General features: G+C 44.7%; 1 protein-coding gene across 4 annotated transcripts in view; it reads right to left on the bottom strand.

Moving 5' to 3' along the window:
- tgfbr1b (transforming growth factor, beta receptor 1 b) overlaps positions 1–16922 on the bottom strand; it is a gene marked incomplete at its 3' end in the record, with an annotated part of 109404 nt that overhangs the window by 64382 nt on the left and 28100 nt on the right. The window contains exons 2-3 of one of the 4 annotated variants that reach the window (XM_083657981.1): positions 14857–15162; positions 2250–2480 (exon numbers count right to left, since the gene is read on the bottom strand). In XM_083657981.1, the coding sequence (XP_083514107.1) occupies positions 2250–2480; positions 14857–15162 (537 nt within the window). The remainder of the gene's footprint in view (positions 1–2249; positions 2481–14856; positions 15163–16922) is intronic. The other 3 variants (XM_083657980.1, XM_083657982.1, XM_083657983.1) reach the window with 3 other exon arrangements.

Raw genomic sequence — 16922 nt, 5'->3', positions numbered from 1 at the left:
GTAAAGACACGTCTTTGCGTGGCTAGAATGGATGGGCTGGGGGGAGAGGGGTGGAGTAATGATTGGTTAGGTTTTAGGCATGATGAGTGACGATTCGTTGGTTCACGCGTCCGTGTCCCTCCAGCCCATGCATTATACCAGGGATATTCAATTAAAATTCAAATAGGTCCCGTTAGAGAAAATGTACTCGAGCAAAGGTCTGGAACATCGCAACGTCTAACTTTTGTGATGATTCAGTGCCATATATATTGAAGTAGCCTAATAGTTCTATCAACGTCTGCATGTAGTGAACAACTGACTGTTAAATCAAATAAATGAAGTGAAAGTAATTCAGTATTTCAACAATATTTATTTTCAGAAAAAATATATTTTCAAATAAGAAAAGTATTTTCAGTTTTCCCTTCAACTGGTATTAAGTGCTTTAAAGGAGAATTTCGTTTTTTTTTAACCTGGACCCATCTCCTGGCATTAATTATGATTTGACCACTCACCCAGCGATGTCCGCGGCGTTTCTGGCCGTCCTAGCGTTGTTTTGAGATCAATAGCGTCCAAGTCAGTTGTAAAATGGAGCTGATTTGGGGCCAAGTGTGAGCCTGTCTTTCCTGCATCTAAATAGCTATTTTTATTCCCGTTTTCCCCAAATATCGTCATAATGTGATCCCTCAACATCCACCAGAGTTATATTTCGCCCCAGGCCATTTCCTGGAGTCGCACAGGGATCAAATTACCTCAAACGTGATCTCGGTCACCAAGTCTCGTGAAGTCCCGCGATACTTTCCTGCCGACTGGCCAACTAACAGGTAGGACGCTTTGTGGTGGTGGTTTTATTTTTTTTATTTTTTGTTTTTTTTATGACGATATTTGGGGAAAACGGGTTAAAAAAAAAACGAAATTCTCCTTTAATAATACATAAATTATTTTTTACTCTTTCAAGTAAAATAAGGGCTGCATTGAAAAAAGTAAAATACATAGCAGAGAACTAGAATGACCGCATTCTACGACCGGATTTATGCCTCCGCCATTAGTTCATTCTTGATTCCAAATCGCCATTTGAAGCATTGGAAGAAATTCCGTCAAGGCGCTCCTGAGATGTTGCGTTACAGAGCTTGGAAATTGGGTGTATGAGGTCACAGTGACCTTGAACTTTGACCTTTAACCATCAAAATCTAATCAGTTCATCCTTGAGTCCAAGTCGATGTTTGAGGCAAATTTAATGAAACTCCGTCAAGGCATTCCTGAGATATCGCGTTAACAAGCTTGAAAATGGCGTTTGAGAGGTCACAGTGACCTTGACCTTCGACCACCAAAATCTAATCAGTTCATGCTTGAGCCCAAGTCGATGTTTGAGGCAAATTTGATGAAATTCCGTCAAGGCATTCCTGAGATATCGCGTTAACCAGCTTGAAAATGGCGTTCGAGAGGTCACAGTGACCTTGACCTTTACCTCCGGCCTGGCTATCGCCGGCGGAGGCATAAAAACAATCAATCTCGTTTATTAATGACACAAAGACACCATGACATGACATTACAACTCGACCGGCCACAGAATGCACAAGATGCATGGGAAATATTACTTTGACCCATCTCAAATCATGTGACTTGTCACATGTTACGGCAGTCTAGCCTGAGCCAAGTAGCCTACAACGACGCTGGGCTCCACTACAACAGCATTTAATGTCAGAAGGCTAAATTAGAAACAGGCGGACACCGGAACTAGGTCACAGATGGGTCATGAGTTACATTGTTTTAGAAGAGGAGGAACCCAAAAGTCATAAAAGTGGTCCACATTTGTGAAGATTGTCGTGCTGACAAAAAGCCCGCAGTTTCATAAACTTTTGTTAACCACAGACCTTATTTCATGCATTTAAGCGAAGTCCCCATTCTAAAACCCCATAGCCTTTTGTCCTTATGATCCAAGTAGAGATGCACCGATTGCGATTTTCTTGGCCGTTCCGATTTCTGATTTTTGGATAGTCTGATAGCGATTTTGGCCAAATCCAATTTTCTTTCTAAGAACAATAATTGACAGCTTTTTTGTAACTTACCACAGAAGAAGAAGAATTTGCACTTGGTTTCTTCTTTTTTAGAAGCTCCTCTGGACATTTCTAACCTGACTCTAACTAAACCTCTGGAAGCTCCTCTAGCGGTTGCTAACCTGGCCCTATCGAACCCTCTAGTCTAGAAGCTCCTCTGGAGGTTGCTAACCTGGCCCTATCTAACCCTCTGGAAGCTCCTCTGAGGTTGCTAACCTTTGTTGTCAGCGGCGATGAAGCCTAGGATGTTCTCGTGTCGCAGCATGACCGTCTGGTAGATCTCAGCCTCGCGGAACCAGGAGCGCTCCTCACGGGAAGAGAAGATCTTCACCGCCACCTCCTCACCGCGCCATTTGCCCCGCCACACCTCCCCGAAGCGCCCCTTGCCAATGCTCTCCTGCAAGATGATAGTCCTGGCGATGGTCCGCTGGACCAGCAAGGGCAAGCCTGGGAACAAAGACAAAAAAGCACAAAAAGACAACAGTATGAGTAGCAGATACACATGTGGTCACACTAGGGTTAGATGATTGGATGCTGAATTTTGATGTGTGTGCATTAAGGTTAGACATATATATTGGGCTGATCAAAAAAAAAGTCTGATCGGGTCCACATCGAATATGAAGGATACAATGTAATTTGACTGCACACTTATAGTTGAATTGAAGAATACTACACTGGTTTTCTATGGGAAGCCCTTAACCTGAACTGATTTTATTCCAGCCAAACACTACAGCAGATGACTTTGCTGATGATCTCCTCCTCTCTGGTTGAAGATGTGTCAACAGCAGCAGCTGCTGCATTTGTTTGGAATAAAACAACGGCAGAATTGTGGCCGCTCCATGGACCATAATTGAGAAGCACTGATCTACACATAGTACCCCTCTTTCCACCAACTGGAAACTAGTGGTGGTGCTTGTTCAAAGTTGGTTCAACTGTGAACCTTCTAAGGACCAGATAGTTTTTCTATGGGGGCTAAGGCTGACTCGACCGCAGACCCCTGTCGCAATAAGCTGTACTTAGTTAGACATATACACGCTACTTTGTTTTAGTTTAAGTCAGACTTTGGATGCAATTATTCATTTAGATACAAGGATGCCTTGCTCGCCATTCATCTAGCCACTCAGCTGTGCCTTGCTTGCATTGTCTGCGGAGGTGATAATCCCGCCCCCAGCCCCTGACATAAGCAGTTCTTTCATCTAGTCCAGCAAAGAGTTGATGCCACTCTGGAAGCAGTTTTCCTGGCTGAGAGCCAGTTCTTTGACTGTTCAAACGCAAAGAACTGTTTCAAGATTAGGCACTGGCTCCGAACCGGCCCGGCAATGCCTTGGCCAAAAAGGGGTAACAGAATACTTATTACTTATTATACAGAATACTTACCGTTGACTTCCATCAAAGTGATAACATTTGAAGAGATTGAATGTCAGCACAACATACCTGAAGCTTCCATCAAAGAATATGGGTATGTCCTTCAAAAACCCATATTGGTTAATACCCAGTGGACACATTCAGACACACACACACAACCGCCCACCCACGCACGCACACACACACACACACACGCACGCACGCACACACAGGGCCGCCGCACCCTATACGCAGAGTACGCAGACTGCGTAGGGCATCATGTGCTCTTAACTCATTGAGTGCCAGCCACTTTTGGAGAACGGAAGCTCCCAGTGCCAGAGTTTTCAGAGCGTTTTCAGTGATTTCTCGAGGCCCACAGAATATTGTGTGATATTACTATGTAAACACCGAACACGCACAAAGAACGAACTGGCTCTATTGTATCATCAGTAGGGGTGTCACGATACACTCAGTTCACGATACGATACGTATCACGATACTGGGATCACGATAACGATACGATACGATACGATTTTAACAATATTTTTTTAAACTTGAATAATGACAATATATGACTGGAAAAGTAGTATTTTATTTGAAATGCACAAATACAAAACATGCTGTTGTGGGAAATTGTTATTACAATAACAACTAGAAAAAACATGAGATTGGAGATAAGGCTTATCTTGAAATAGAATGAGTTACACCGTCACTTAGATTTACTTTGAACTAAAAGGTTTCTCAGCAGTATAAATTCTCATTATGCATCTTCAGTTTTTCTTCAAACTCAAACAACAAGACTTTTCTTAGTCTATTTTTTATGCATCTTCAGTTTTTCCTGTCAAGTAAACAGTTTTGCCAGAAACTCAATTGAATGGTTTCTCTCCTGTATAACTTCTCATGTGTCTCTTCAGAGACTTTTTCAACTGAACTACTTTCCACACATTGAACTTCAACAAACAAAGACGTTTCTTTGTCTACTTTTGAAAAAAAAAAAAAAAAAAAAAAAAAAAAATTTTTTTTTTTTTTCACGATATGAGATTTCATCTCAACGATACATATCGTGACGTTTTACTATCGCGAAATTTCGTGGGACGATATATTGTGACACCCCTAATCATCAGCAAAAAAAAGTTTATTGATACCATTTTCCGTTCTTTAGTTATGAGCCGGAGAAGATAGGTCGTTTTGAGCAAATACAGGCGTTTCAAATTATTAGCTGAGATATTCCGCCTTTTGTGAAATGGAGCATTTCAAGCACATTCACTGAGTCTGAAGATAATATTTTCTGATGTAGTGACGTGGTGTAGTTGTGTGATGCCCTGCGTGCCCCACCCCCCTCTCCCCCCCTCCCCATCTCAGCTGCAAACTCCTCCCCACACGTAACACACAGCCAACACGCACCCACTCTATTTTCGGAGTGCTCCGTTTGTGTGTGCCGGGCGGCTCCCAGCGCGATAGGGAAGAGCCAAACCGGACTGCTGAATGGTTTGGCGTCGGGTGCTGCTTTTCTGGTGGCTAATCGTGTGGAGAAACTATACAGACAGACAGAGACAGAGGGGCTCAGTTGTGTGCGCGGATTGACTCCTGTTCGCAGCCCGACGTCAGCTGCAGACAGAGCAATCTATATGGCTCTGGCTGCAGCATGCATCGGTTTCTCTTTGATCACGGCTTTTTCCTCCTGTTTCTCAGGACCTGTCTCTAATCTGGAGAGCACTGTCGCCACCTAATGGGTTTGTAAAATAGGTTATAGACCTCCAATAGCTACAATATTTGTACAGGAGATGCAGAAGGCTTTGATCGACGTCCCACCGTCAAAAAACGCATTGGACGTCGAAAGACGTCCTTGGCACTCTACGTCACTATTTAATTGGACGTCGAAAGACGTCCATGGCACTCAATGAGTTAAGGGCCTGCCAAAAAAAAAAGAAAATTGGTGCCCGCAGTCAGGCCACTCACTGAACAGCAGGCCAGGCGCCGCCTACTGGTTTACTAGTGGTTTTATTACTTTATTCAGGGTTAAAGTGGGTGCATCTCATTGTAAAATTGGACTCAGCCCAAATTGGGCTTCAAACGGCCCAAATCTGGCTTCAACCGGCCCAAATCGGGCTTCAACTGGCCCAAATCGGGCTTCAAACGGCCCAAATCTGGCTTCAATTGGGCTTCAAACGGCCCAAATTTTTCGCCGCCGCCCTCCGGACGCCGGCACGCGCGTCAGCCCGTATCGGCCTGGCCTGCTTGGTATCTAATGCCCGGCCTGAATTATGATCCCAGTAAATATAGTAAATATACTGTATGAATAAGTATTCGGTTTTAAGATTGCAGTTGTGTATTTTGCGGGGGGGGGGCACCACAAAACAATTACGCTTAGGGCACCCAAATGGCCAGCAGCGGCCCTGCACGCACACACACACACACACACACACACACACACACACACACACACACACACACACACACACACATACGTGAATGATTTATTATGTCCACACAAGCATACAAAGGACATAAACACTATTAATGCAGTTAAGACCTTATTTCATGCATTTAAGCGAAGTCCCCATTCTAAAACCCCCTAGCCTTTTGCCCTTATGATCCAAGTAGGGATGCACCGATTGCGATTTTCTTGGCCGTTCCGATTTCCGATTTTTTTATAGTCTGACTTGCCGATACCGATTTTGGCCAATTCCGATTTTCTTTCTAACAACAATAATTGACAGCTTACACACACGAACATTGTTACTTTGCTTTAATAGAAAATTAAGATTCATGTAACAATTCTTATCATTTGAGGTAGGACCATCTCACTCAAACACATCTCAAAATAAGTTTTCCGGGTTACTGGACAGAGCTTTTCTTTTTTTGTGCAAATACAATGAATATACAACAATTAATTCCAGTATATCCCACAGCTATCATGCATTTACTTTTCCAAAAGAAAACAGGTGCAACAGAACATCAAAATGTTATCCATGGACAAGGAGTTTATAGCCTATAGGTCTGGACTCTGGAGCCCAGACCTTCGAAGCCACGCCCACTCTACAGTTGTGGATTTGGCTGTTCTTGAGTAGATGATTTGTTTTTTGTATTTATTTATTTGAGGGACAGTGCACATTAATTAACATTACTGTAAACATGCCAGTGATAGCCAAATCCAGTGAGGTGAAGCAAGCCGCTCAGACTGGAGTGGACTCCAGCTGAGCGTGACTCGGCCGCACCTCTGCCTCCGTGGCTTATTTTCGACTTGCATGTGTGACAAACTGCAGAATTTCCACAATGACGACATGCTGCCATGTGTTTCCTTTTGGCTGCAGCCCATCTGTCTCTCTGCCTTGGGGTGCGCGCACCTCATGTGAATGTGTGCATTGTGCATGTAATTGATTAAACAAAAAAAGGGGGGAGCCGACGCCGGCGCACTGGATCGGCTATGTGGACTGACCGGCGCAGGTCACCGATCGGTGCATCCCTACAATATGGCAACGAAAAGTTCATTTATTCAGGTGGGCTCATCACAGACTTCTCCCTGTTGATACTGATCTTTGAACATGCTCACCAAGGTGTGCAGTGTACACTGTATGCATCACTGCTGCTACTTCATATAAAAAAAAACAGTTGAATTCACTTGAACACTTGTACTCACATTGGGTTGAAATGAGGAAAGAACATGTATGTTAGTTTAGCTCTCAGCTCTGCTCACTGCCTGTGGCTGCTGCCAGCAGTCTGCTGGCTGTTTGAAGGTGCGCTTGTTTGTCGTGCGGCGTGTGGTGGTGTGGAGTCAGTTTACCGTGTTAAGCACAGTGATTGGTCGGTGGTGTGGAGTCGGTTTACCGTGTTAAGCACAGTGATTGGACGGTGGTGTGGAGTCAGTTTACCGTGTTGAGCACAGTGATTGGTGTGAAGGACCCCGCCCAGTCAGGAAACTAGCGGCCGTCTCACAAAGCTACACCACGCTTTACTGAGTGAGACTGCATGAAATGAATTTGGCGTGTGTTAAGCCTATGATACACTACTATACAACTTTGAAAATCTTCACAGATTATGAAAAGACTGGGGACTATATACTACATGACTGGTTCCTGAAGATTTTTTATGACGACTGAAAAACTGGGGTCATAGACTACACGACTGCCTCAGATGAGGGACCATACACTACATGACTTGTCACAGCAACTGAGTCCAGTAAACTCACCTGAAAACAATGAGCTCTCGCGGCTACTAACCATACAGAAGCTAGATGATTTTACTTTCAAAATAAAAGCGATCATTTATTACTGCACGACTCACTACGAGTTAAAATCGACTTTTCGAAGGTTAGGTTTCTCTGCAAATGTTTTCTTTATTTCCTATCAAATTGGTACTTGGGGTATTTCGGATCACACACACACAAAAACACATTGCAATGGTACTTTTATTTTGAAAGTTGTAATGGGAAGTTTCCGTTTTATTCTGGCTGACTTGACAACTGTGAGCAAATGGCTTTTAGCGTGTTGTTTTTTATGTTGTAATTGAGTCTTCCACTCGTCCCTGTATTATTCACATGTGCCTTGGTATCAGAAATATGTATTGTATGAAGAATGACTTGGCTATTTGACTGCTTTTGCCTCATAGTTTTTCATTGGATATTGACAGGATCCATATGCATGTGAGTTGTTGAAGAGTTTACACTACGCGACTCTGTCCAGAGTTGTCGTGAAAATTCAAACATGTTTTATACAATCGTTGTGTGCAATGGGGGGAAAACGACAGCGATGTCATTGGGCAAGTCATGTTTATGCCCGACCACCGTGTAACACTGCCAACACAGACTACTGTGGCAAGCCTAGCTGTAATGTTATGTGGTATGCCCTTTTTTTTATTTATTTTTTATAAACAGGCTAAAATATTATGCTGTGTGTGGTAGTTGAAACAGTTTCAAGTTGACGTTTATTTATGTTTGTAGTTGAAACAAAAATATAAATACTGTAGGCTACATAAATGGAAATGTTTGATCATTAATATCTACTTTTAGAAATTATATAGGCTGAAATCAAATCACTGTGCATAATTGTGAAAGTGTCTTTATTGACAGATGAAAAGGCTGTTATTTACCCTTTGTCACCACCTGGTGAGTAAATATATGTGTAACTAAAACCATTCAAATTGACAACCGGTCCGCAACTTCCCCCCCCCATGTATCTACTTGGCGCAAAAAAGGTTGGGAACCCCTGTTACATAACTGGACAGTCATGTAATTCAGGTTACAGCTCAAAAAACACGTTTTGGTATCACTAACCAAATCGGTATTGAAATTAATCGAATCGGAATTGAATCGGGATTAATCGATTCACAACCTTGTGAATCGGAATCGAATCGATTCTTGAAACTTGAACCAATACCCAGCTCTAGTGGCAAGCCTAGCTGTAATGTTATTATGCTGTATGCCCAACCACCGTATAACACCGCTAACACAGACTACTGCGGCAAGCCTAGCTGTAATGTTGGAGAACACTTCTGAATCGCTCTGCACAGCAGAGATGCTCACAAGTCATTTTTTGCAAGTCCAAGTAAGGTTGATGATAGTTGCTCCTCACATTCTGTAGCAGCTGTAGCCTGGCTCCCCACCTTCAAAGCCACACCCACTCCACAGTTGTGGATTTGGCTGTTTTTGGTCTGGCATCGCCATGTGCAAAAGCTTTTTCTCCGGTCGAAAAACCAATCACGGGCACTGAGTAGCTAACGCTGTTGTCAGTCAGTCAGTCAGTCTTGCCTGCGAGAGATCGCTGCCTGCTGGAGCTTTATTTGGGCGGGGAGTACCATTATGGCGGGCCGCGCTAAGTGAAGCCCTGCTTGGCCAGCCGCCCAAGGAAATGTCCCGGCGCAGCCTGGCCTAGCGGAACTGTAGAGAGCGAGGGGCATGTTGATAGATCGATTCATAGCTTGCTTGTTATGTCCAAGTCACATTTTTCATCAATGGTAAAATTCGTTTTGACAATCCGTTGCTCGTTTATTATAATCGTTTTACAACTGCCACATTTAGTAGCCAAAGTAGAGATAGCCTGCTGTGTCTGTTTCTGTTATGCATGACTACTACTAGTGCAGTGCTGCCGCCGGTTGCCATGGTGGACACCTTGGTCTCCAGTGATTGGTTAGGGAAGACCGAAGACCGCCCCCTCATAGAAATCCTCTGAAGTGACTGCACTCTCAGACTAGAAGAGGAAATTTATGAGTTGACAATTCAGTCTGAATATCAGGCTATAGCAGTTGTACAAACAAGATCTATGGAAAATCATTTGTACTTGTGTCGCGTGCTACCTCAACTGGCCCAGCCAGGAGGCGTGTCCCCTGCTACCTCAGCTGGCCCAGCCAGGAGGCGTGTCCCCTGCTACCTCAGCTGGCCCAGCCAGGAGGCGTGTCCCCTGCTACCTCAACTGGCCCAGCCAGGAGGCGTGTCCCCTGCTACCTCAGCTGGCCCGGCCAGGAGGCGTGTCCCCTGCTACCTCAGCTGGCCCGGCCAGGAGGCGTGTCCCCTGCTACCTCAGCTGGCCCGGCCAGGAGGCGTGTCCCCTGCTACCTCAGCTGGCCCAGCCAGGAGGCGTGTCCCCTGCTACCTCAGCTGGCCCGGCCAGGAGGCGTGTCCCCTGCTACCTCAGCTGGCCCAGCCAGGAGGCGTGTCCCCTGCTACCTCAGCTGGCCCAGCCAGGAGGCGTGTCCCCTGCTACCTCAGCTGGCCCAGCCAGGAGGCGTGTCCCCTGCTACCTCAGCTGGCCCGGCCAGGAGGCGTGTCCCCTGCTACCTCAGCTGGCCCGGCCAGGAGGCGTGTCCCCTGCTACCTCAGCTGGCCCAGCCAGGAGGCGTGTCCCCTGCTACCTGAACTGGCCCAGCCAGGAGGCGTGTCCCCTGCTACCTCAGCTGGCCCGGCCAGGAGGCGTGTCCCCTGCTACCTCAGCTGGCCCGGCCAGGAGGCGTGTCCCCTGCTACCTCAGCTGGCCCGGCCAGGAGGCCCAGATGTAATGAAGAGGAAATGGGAAAGATGGAAGTGAAATGCAAATCTGTCTCCAGAAAACAGCTTACACAACATCTCTCTCTCTCTCACACACACACACACACACACACACACACACAGGTCAGTTTTGGGGTATTTACATAAGCTATTTTCACACATGAACTCCGGATCAGGTGAGGGTTGCTCCCCACTGAGCCTGCCCCGGATGATATGTGAAGTGTACCCTTTCACACATGAGGCATGTTGCATTCTCACATGAGTAGCACCTCCGCAGAGTTTGTAAAGTAGAGAGGGGGCGGGGGCGGGGGTGGGGGAATTTGGGGAGTTGTGAAAACTAAAAATACATAATGGCCCATGGGCGGTAACTGCCTAACGTTCACGGCATATAATCGTTTGCGCATAACGTTAGTAAGTAATTAATTAAACAACCCTACAACTCACGCCCAGATGCATCGATTTCCTCGAGTCGCAAGCACTACAAACAAAACAGGTCTTTGCTATGTTCAGTCCTAAAATGCATCAAACCTACTAGAATTATACAGAATACAGGAAGCTAGACGTTTTTACCTTCAAAATAAAATAAATGTATTACTTAGTAACAAAAAATCCGAATCTAAATTGACTTTTCGAAGGGAGCAGATATTCTTCCAGTTTATCTCCGTTCTGTATCTTTCGAAACACACACAAAAAACATTACACGTGCATTTACTTTATTTAATTGCCATTATTGCGAAGGTTATACCCGGAAGTTTTCGTTTTATACTGCCTGACTTGACGCTACTTGGAATTTGCGGTTCTGCCATTGAATCTTCACAAACGCTGTGTAAACGTTAAATCAAAGACATGAACGCAACCAGCTCCAGATACCCTACCTAGCGATGTCCAATACTGGGAAGCGGGACGACCCTCGTGTCCAAAAATGCTTATTAAATGTGTGTGCTGTGCGAAGCAGACATGAAATCAGATCAGAGCCATGAGCCTTTCAATCCAGCAATCCAGCAACATGTTGGCTGTCGCACACGGAGCAGTTTTGAGCTTCATTTGGAAACCAAATGGCATGATGTGTTTTTTGCTCGCTCATTCACATCGACTATTTATATAATAATAATCTGTCATGATGTCTCTGTCCTCATGCACTCACGAGCTGACTACTTCACGGAGCTCTGGAGGGGGGGGGGGGACAATACGCTTCTGCGACTACGGCTGGGGCTACACTTCCCTCCGTCTAGGAGGAGGCTCCGCGGGAGCGCGCATGAGCCACGAAAATCTGTTCACACATGAGAGCCATCCGCATGGCCTCTAGATAACTCCTGAATTCCAAACATGTGTGAAAGCAGCTATAGACTGACATGATTCCCTGGAGGCTTACCCATAACCATAACCACTACGTGCCTTAACCTAAGCGCAAATGCTAACCACTGACCTAAAAATCTGCTTTTTACCATGGCTTTTCTCCCCAATTGCAACCACTGTCCCAAAAGACCTTAAGTCGGGTGCGTGCCCCTAATTCTGACTTAAGACCACACACACACACGCACGCGCACACATGCACACACACACACACGCGCACACACCCACAATATGGCATAAAGCTAGAAAGACTAAGTCCAAGTCCTTCCTTGGCAGCCTGCTGGAGGTGTAAGTCTCCACAGAGAGGTGCTAATTTATGGCTAGCATCAAGTACAGCTTTTGCCAGTATGTGCGCGCGCGCGTGTGTGTGTGTGTGTGTGCGTGTGTGTGTGTGTGTGCGCGCGGGCTGCTAGAATCAGAGCCAGCCAATCATTATAATATGCTGCTCCAACAAGAGGTCTACTGCTGCCGATAGCAGAAATACACACACACACACACACACACACACACACACACACACACACACACACACACACACAGATAATAGTGTGTGTAGTGTGTATCCTCTCATGACTTAGTATTTACCAATTTGTTCAGACATTTACACATTAAAAAACACCACACAAACTAATACAATTAATCAACTGTTACTGTATTAGGATTGACTACTAGCAAAATGTCAGATTTGGTCACGCATGCCAAAATGAGGAATAATGGGCAAATAATGTGGCACTTTTACGAGGTGAGCTACATTAGTTCGGTAGTTCTATACCAGTGTTGTGCAAGCTCACACTTCACAAGAGCTAGCTCAAAGTTCAGCTCATGCAGATTAAAATTAACTACGGTAGTTCATGTTCATAGCTCATATTTTGAACTTTGAGCTATAGCTCACAGTCCCAAAAAAAGCAAAAAAAAAAGCAGCTCAGTTCATTTCAAGCTCACTTCTTGTTTACCCAGAGAAAAGGCACAGCACTGAAAACGTAACACACAATAGCTTTTAACACGCAATAGCTTTTTAAACATCTTATTTTAAATGTATTGATGAATGTAAAATTCAGGGTTTTTTAGCCCAAGCTTCAACAAGAGCAGACATATGTTATCTTGCTATAAAGTCAAAAATATACAATTAAAAATACAATACAGTAGCCTACATATAGCTATTCATCCCCCCCAGTCCAGTTATTCACAGGCAGCTGTTCTATAGATCCTATAGATCTATAATTCTTGTATTGTATCTTATATGGTATTGATTTGGTACTTATGGTAGGCTATATCTTGTCTTGTATTCTTGTAATTCATTATATTATTATTCTATATTGTACATCTATATAGATCATTATAGTATAATCATCACTATAAGCGGATTCCACTGTATAAACATGCAACTGTTGGAATCAAGTGAATTGGTTGGGTTCTCAGTGGTTGGGAGGGTGTACTGCACAGTTTCCAATTTTGAGTTTCCACTCTGGCATGTGAATAAGGGCTCTTGGAAACTACGCAATGTTTTGGAATACCATGGGACCCACATCTTGGATAACAACATTGTGTCGGAGGTGGGTACAGTTTTATTGTGATTGATAACGTGTATGTCGCTTGCAGCCATTTTAGCCGAGCCTGCAGTGGAATGAGGGGTTGCTAAGTCTAGACTCAGAATGAAGACTGAAGGCGGAGTCTTGCGTCAAGGCTACTGTACAACTTAACCGATCGCCTCAATCGCTCTATACTCCTGAATGAAACACCCTCCTCTTTTATGTATAAGACGCAGAGAATCAGCTGATTGATTGAGAGACAGCGCTACGTTAGAACTAGCTATGTGCAGCCTGAATTTGTAGGGGGGGAAGGAAGAGAGCAGCAGAGGGAAGCAGCCTGGCGAAATGAAAAACGGTTTTATTCCTATGTAAATTACCACACGCATGTACACAATGGGCAATTATCGAGGTAAGAGAGCGAGAAAAATAACGATAATAGGGCGGTTCACCCCCCCAGGTGTGAGTGACACTCACTGTATGCTCGTGAACAGGAGCTCGTCCCCACGAAAGAGGCGTGGTTTTGTAACAACTAGCCAATCACAATGCAATATGGACAGCTACGGATTTTACAGCGTCAGACACGCCTATTTCCTCATTCATTGAAAGCCACATCAAAGTGGCAAATTAACAGAGCTTTACTGCATGTCACAATCAAAGTCTGCGTTGGATATGAGTCTGTTACTGAAGGACTGTCACTTTTATTCACATCAGTCATTTGATTTATGCTGCTGTTTCAATCTAGTGCCTGTACAGCAGATTAATATAGGTCTACCCAATAAAACCTGCATGTTTTTTGCGAGGAGTGTAAACTCAGTCTAAATTTCCAAAATCCGTAGGCCTATTTAGATCATAGAATTAACGTTAAAAATATAGGCTCTGAATCAACACGGTGCGGGCGTGGTTTTAATTTAATAAAAAAATAGCATATAAAAATAGCAGATCCGTTGCACACAGCACACTTAATGCGCTTTGGAGTCGTTTATGGTAACCTTTTTACACAGGTGATTTAGGCTAGTGATATTTCTCCACGCAGCGTTCAGCTGCAATCGACAGGGTCAAACGTGCTTGGGAGCAAATAAAAATGAATACTTCACGCTGGAGGAACGAACCATAATCTTAAGGAAATATGAAGAATTCAAAGATGTAGGCTAATAAAAACCAAAGCCAACACTGCTGGACATAATAATCACAGAAAGGAGGGCTGGCAAAAAAATGCAGATTGTCTCAATGCGTAAGTTATTCAGCTTGCTTGATTTCGCCACTGATGTTCAGCATCTCCGTTGCGCACCATCAGAGACATATATGATTAAATGGGGCTTGGCGGTCGCAAGACTCTTCTCTCCTTTTCCAAGAAGCTCCTTGGTTCGTGAGCAGTGCCTTTTAAGGTTTAATCTTATCCTTGCAACTTAACCTGCTATTGACCAGGTTAAGTGTGAAGCATAAGTTGCTATGGAAATATATCTCGGTAAGAAGTTAACTAGCGTCGTAGCACGGCAAACCCAGGGTTAAACCTGAAGTTACCTCGCTAAGCCACTAATCTTGCTTTGTGGTATAGGCCTCTGGTTGCGTGGCAATAACCTATCTTGTATACTGTATCTTCTATCTAAAACTCCTCCACAATTCATCTTTGTATTGCAATAGATTGAATGCAGCCTACCTGAGCCTGATCCGGAGGTGGTCATGTCATAGATGAGGTCTTTGAGGGTGGTGCCTACAGTGATGAAGGGGTGGTCCATGGAGGGATCCTCCTCATTGGGCACGCGGTGGTGGTGATGGTGGTGGGCTTGGCCCCCGGCCCCCACCAGCCTGTGGCTGTGGCACACGTAGAAGGCCAGGACCAGCAATAAACACAGCACGCACACCGGCCCTGCTATCACTGCTGCCAGGGCCACTGGGCCCAGAGGGGGGACCTTCACTGTGGGCACTGCAGGGAGAGAAACACATACATAAGACAAAGTCATTTACACCCTGTCTTTAGCTGAAATCTGCAGTGTAGCAGCTAGAGTATCCACAAGAATTGTGGATCAAGGTGCTGTACCCCTACCCCGCCACGCCTCCGTTTCGCCATGCAGTTCTCTCTCATCGGCGGAGAAATAAAGCAGATCATCAATAAACATTGGCACGTGCTACAAAGCGATCCAGCGATGAAATCCTTGTGTGCTGAACCCCCCTCATCGCTTTCAGGAGAGCACGGTCACTCAGAGACAGACTAGTACACAGTACCATGGACCCCCCCCCCCCTGTAAATTTACCTGGTTACCTGCCCTAAACACCCCCCCCCCCCCCCCATCTGGTTTTTACAGATGCGGTCACTGCACCCACTGTTCCAACTCTTCTGACAGTAAACATTTTGCGTACTGGCAAAAAATATAACATTAACTCCTTCATAAACTGCAGCACCACACACGTTGTGTACATTCTCAAATGTCCTTGCAGGCTGGTCTACGTCGGGCAGACCAAGCGGGCATTAAAAGCCTGCATTGCAGAACACAAGGCTGTCATCCGCAACAATTTGGATTATGCAATAGCAAGACATTATGCTCAAGCCCAACACGGCTCTGCTGCCACTTTGAAATTCTGCGGAATAGAAAAAGTCTCTCCCTCACAGAGAGGGGGCGACACTGTCATGAAACTGTTGAGACAAGAGGCTTATTGGATTTATACCCTGAACACAGTGGAACCAAACAGACTTAATAAAGAACTAAGCCTCTCATGTTTTTTGTAATCTGGACCTTATTGTGTGAGAGGAATTGTTGTTTATTGCCTGTTTACTACTTTTTTTCAATAGTTTTTTCAATATTTTCTTCTACTTTTTCTATTACTTATCATTGTATATTATTGTCATGTATGGGCTGGCTCTAATGCCTATCCCTCTTTAGAGTGCTGTCATAATGATATTGGCTCAATGATAGACCACCACCCCATCCTGAACAACCAATAACAGACTGTTTTGTGTACTGGGGAGGCTTATTTAAAGGAGAATTTCGTTTTTTTTTTACCTGGACCCATCTCCTGGCAATAATTATGATTTGGCCACTCACCCAGCGATGTCCGCGGCGTTTCTGGCCGTCCTAGCGTTGTTTTGAGATCAATAGCGTCCAAGTCAGTTGTAAAATGGAGCTGATTTGGGGCCAAGTGTGAGCCTGTCTTTCCTGCATCTAAATAGCTATTTTTATTCCCGTTTTCACCACATATCGTCGTAATGTGATCCCTCAACATCCACCAGAGTGATATTTCGCCCCAGGCCATTTCCTGGAGTCTCCCAGGGATCAAATTGCCTCAAACGTGATCTCGGTCACCAAGTCTCGTAAAGTCCTGCGATACTTTCCTGCCGACTGGCCAACTACAGGTAGGACGCTTTGCGGTGGTGGTTTTAGCATAACCTATGTGGGATTCGAAATAACGAAGGTTTACAAAATTACAAAAAAAATCGGTATACCGGTTCGATCCGGTTTAGACGGCAATATCGAACCGGTTTTAAAATTTTCAAACCGACCCAGCCCTAGTGGGAGCATGTGGGATTCTTGATTCTCCTTCTGAAGCAAGCACCACAGACAATACCACCATTCTGAATAAACGCCACTTCCAAAAAGTAAGTCTAATGTCTTTTCTTGCACCCTATACACATAGCAGTGACATTAATTAAAACATACAATATCATGCAAAAACCATCTTGTATTTTCT

Source organism: Poromitra crassiceps (assembly GCF_964638095.1).
Source record: "Poromitra crassiceps genome assembly, chromosome: 2".
NCBI lineage: Eukaryota > Metazoa > Chordata > Actinopteri > Beryciformes > Melamphaidae > Poromitra > Poromitra crassiceps.
This window is presented reverse-complemented; position numbering and strand designations above follow the sequence as displayed.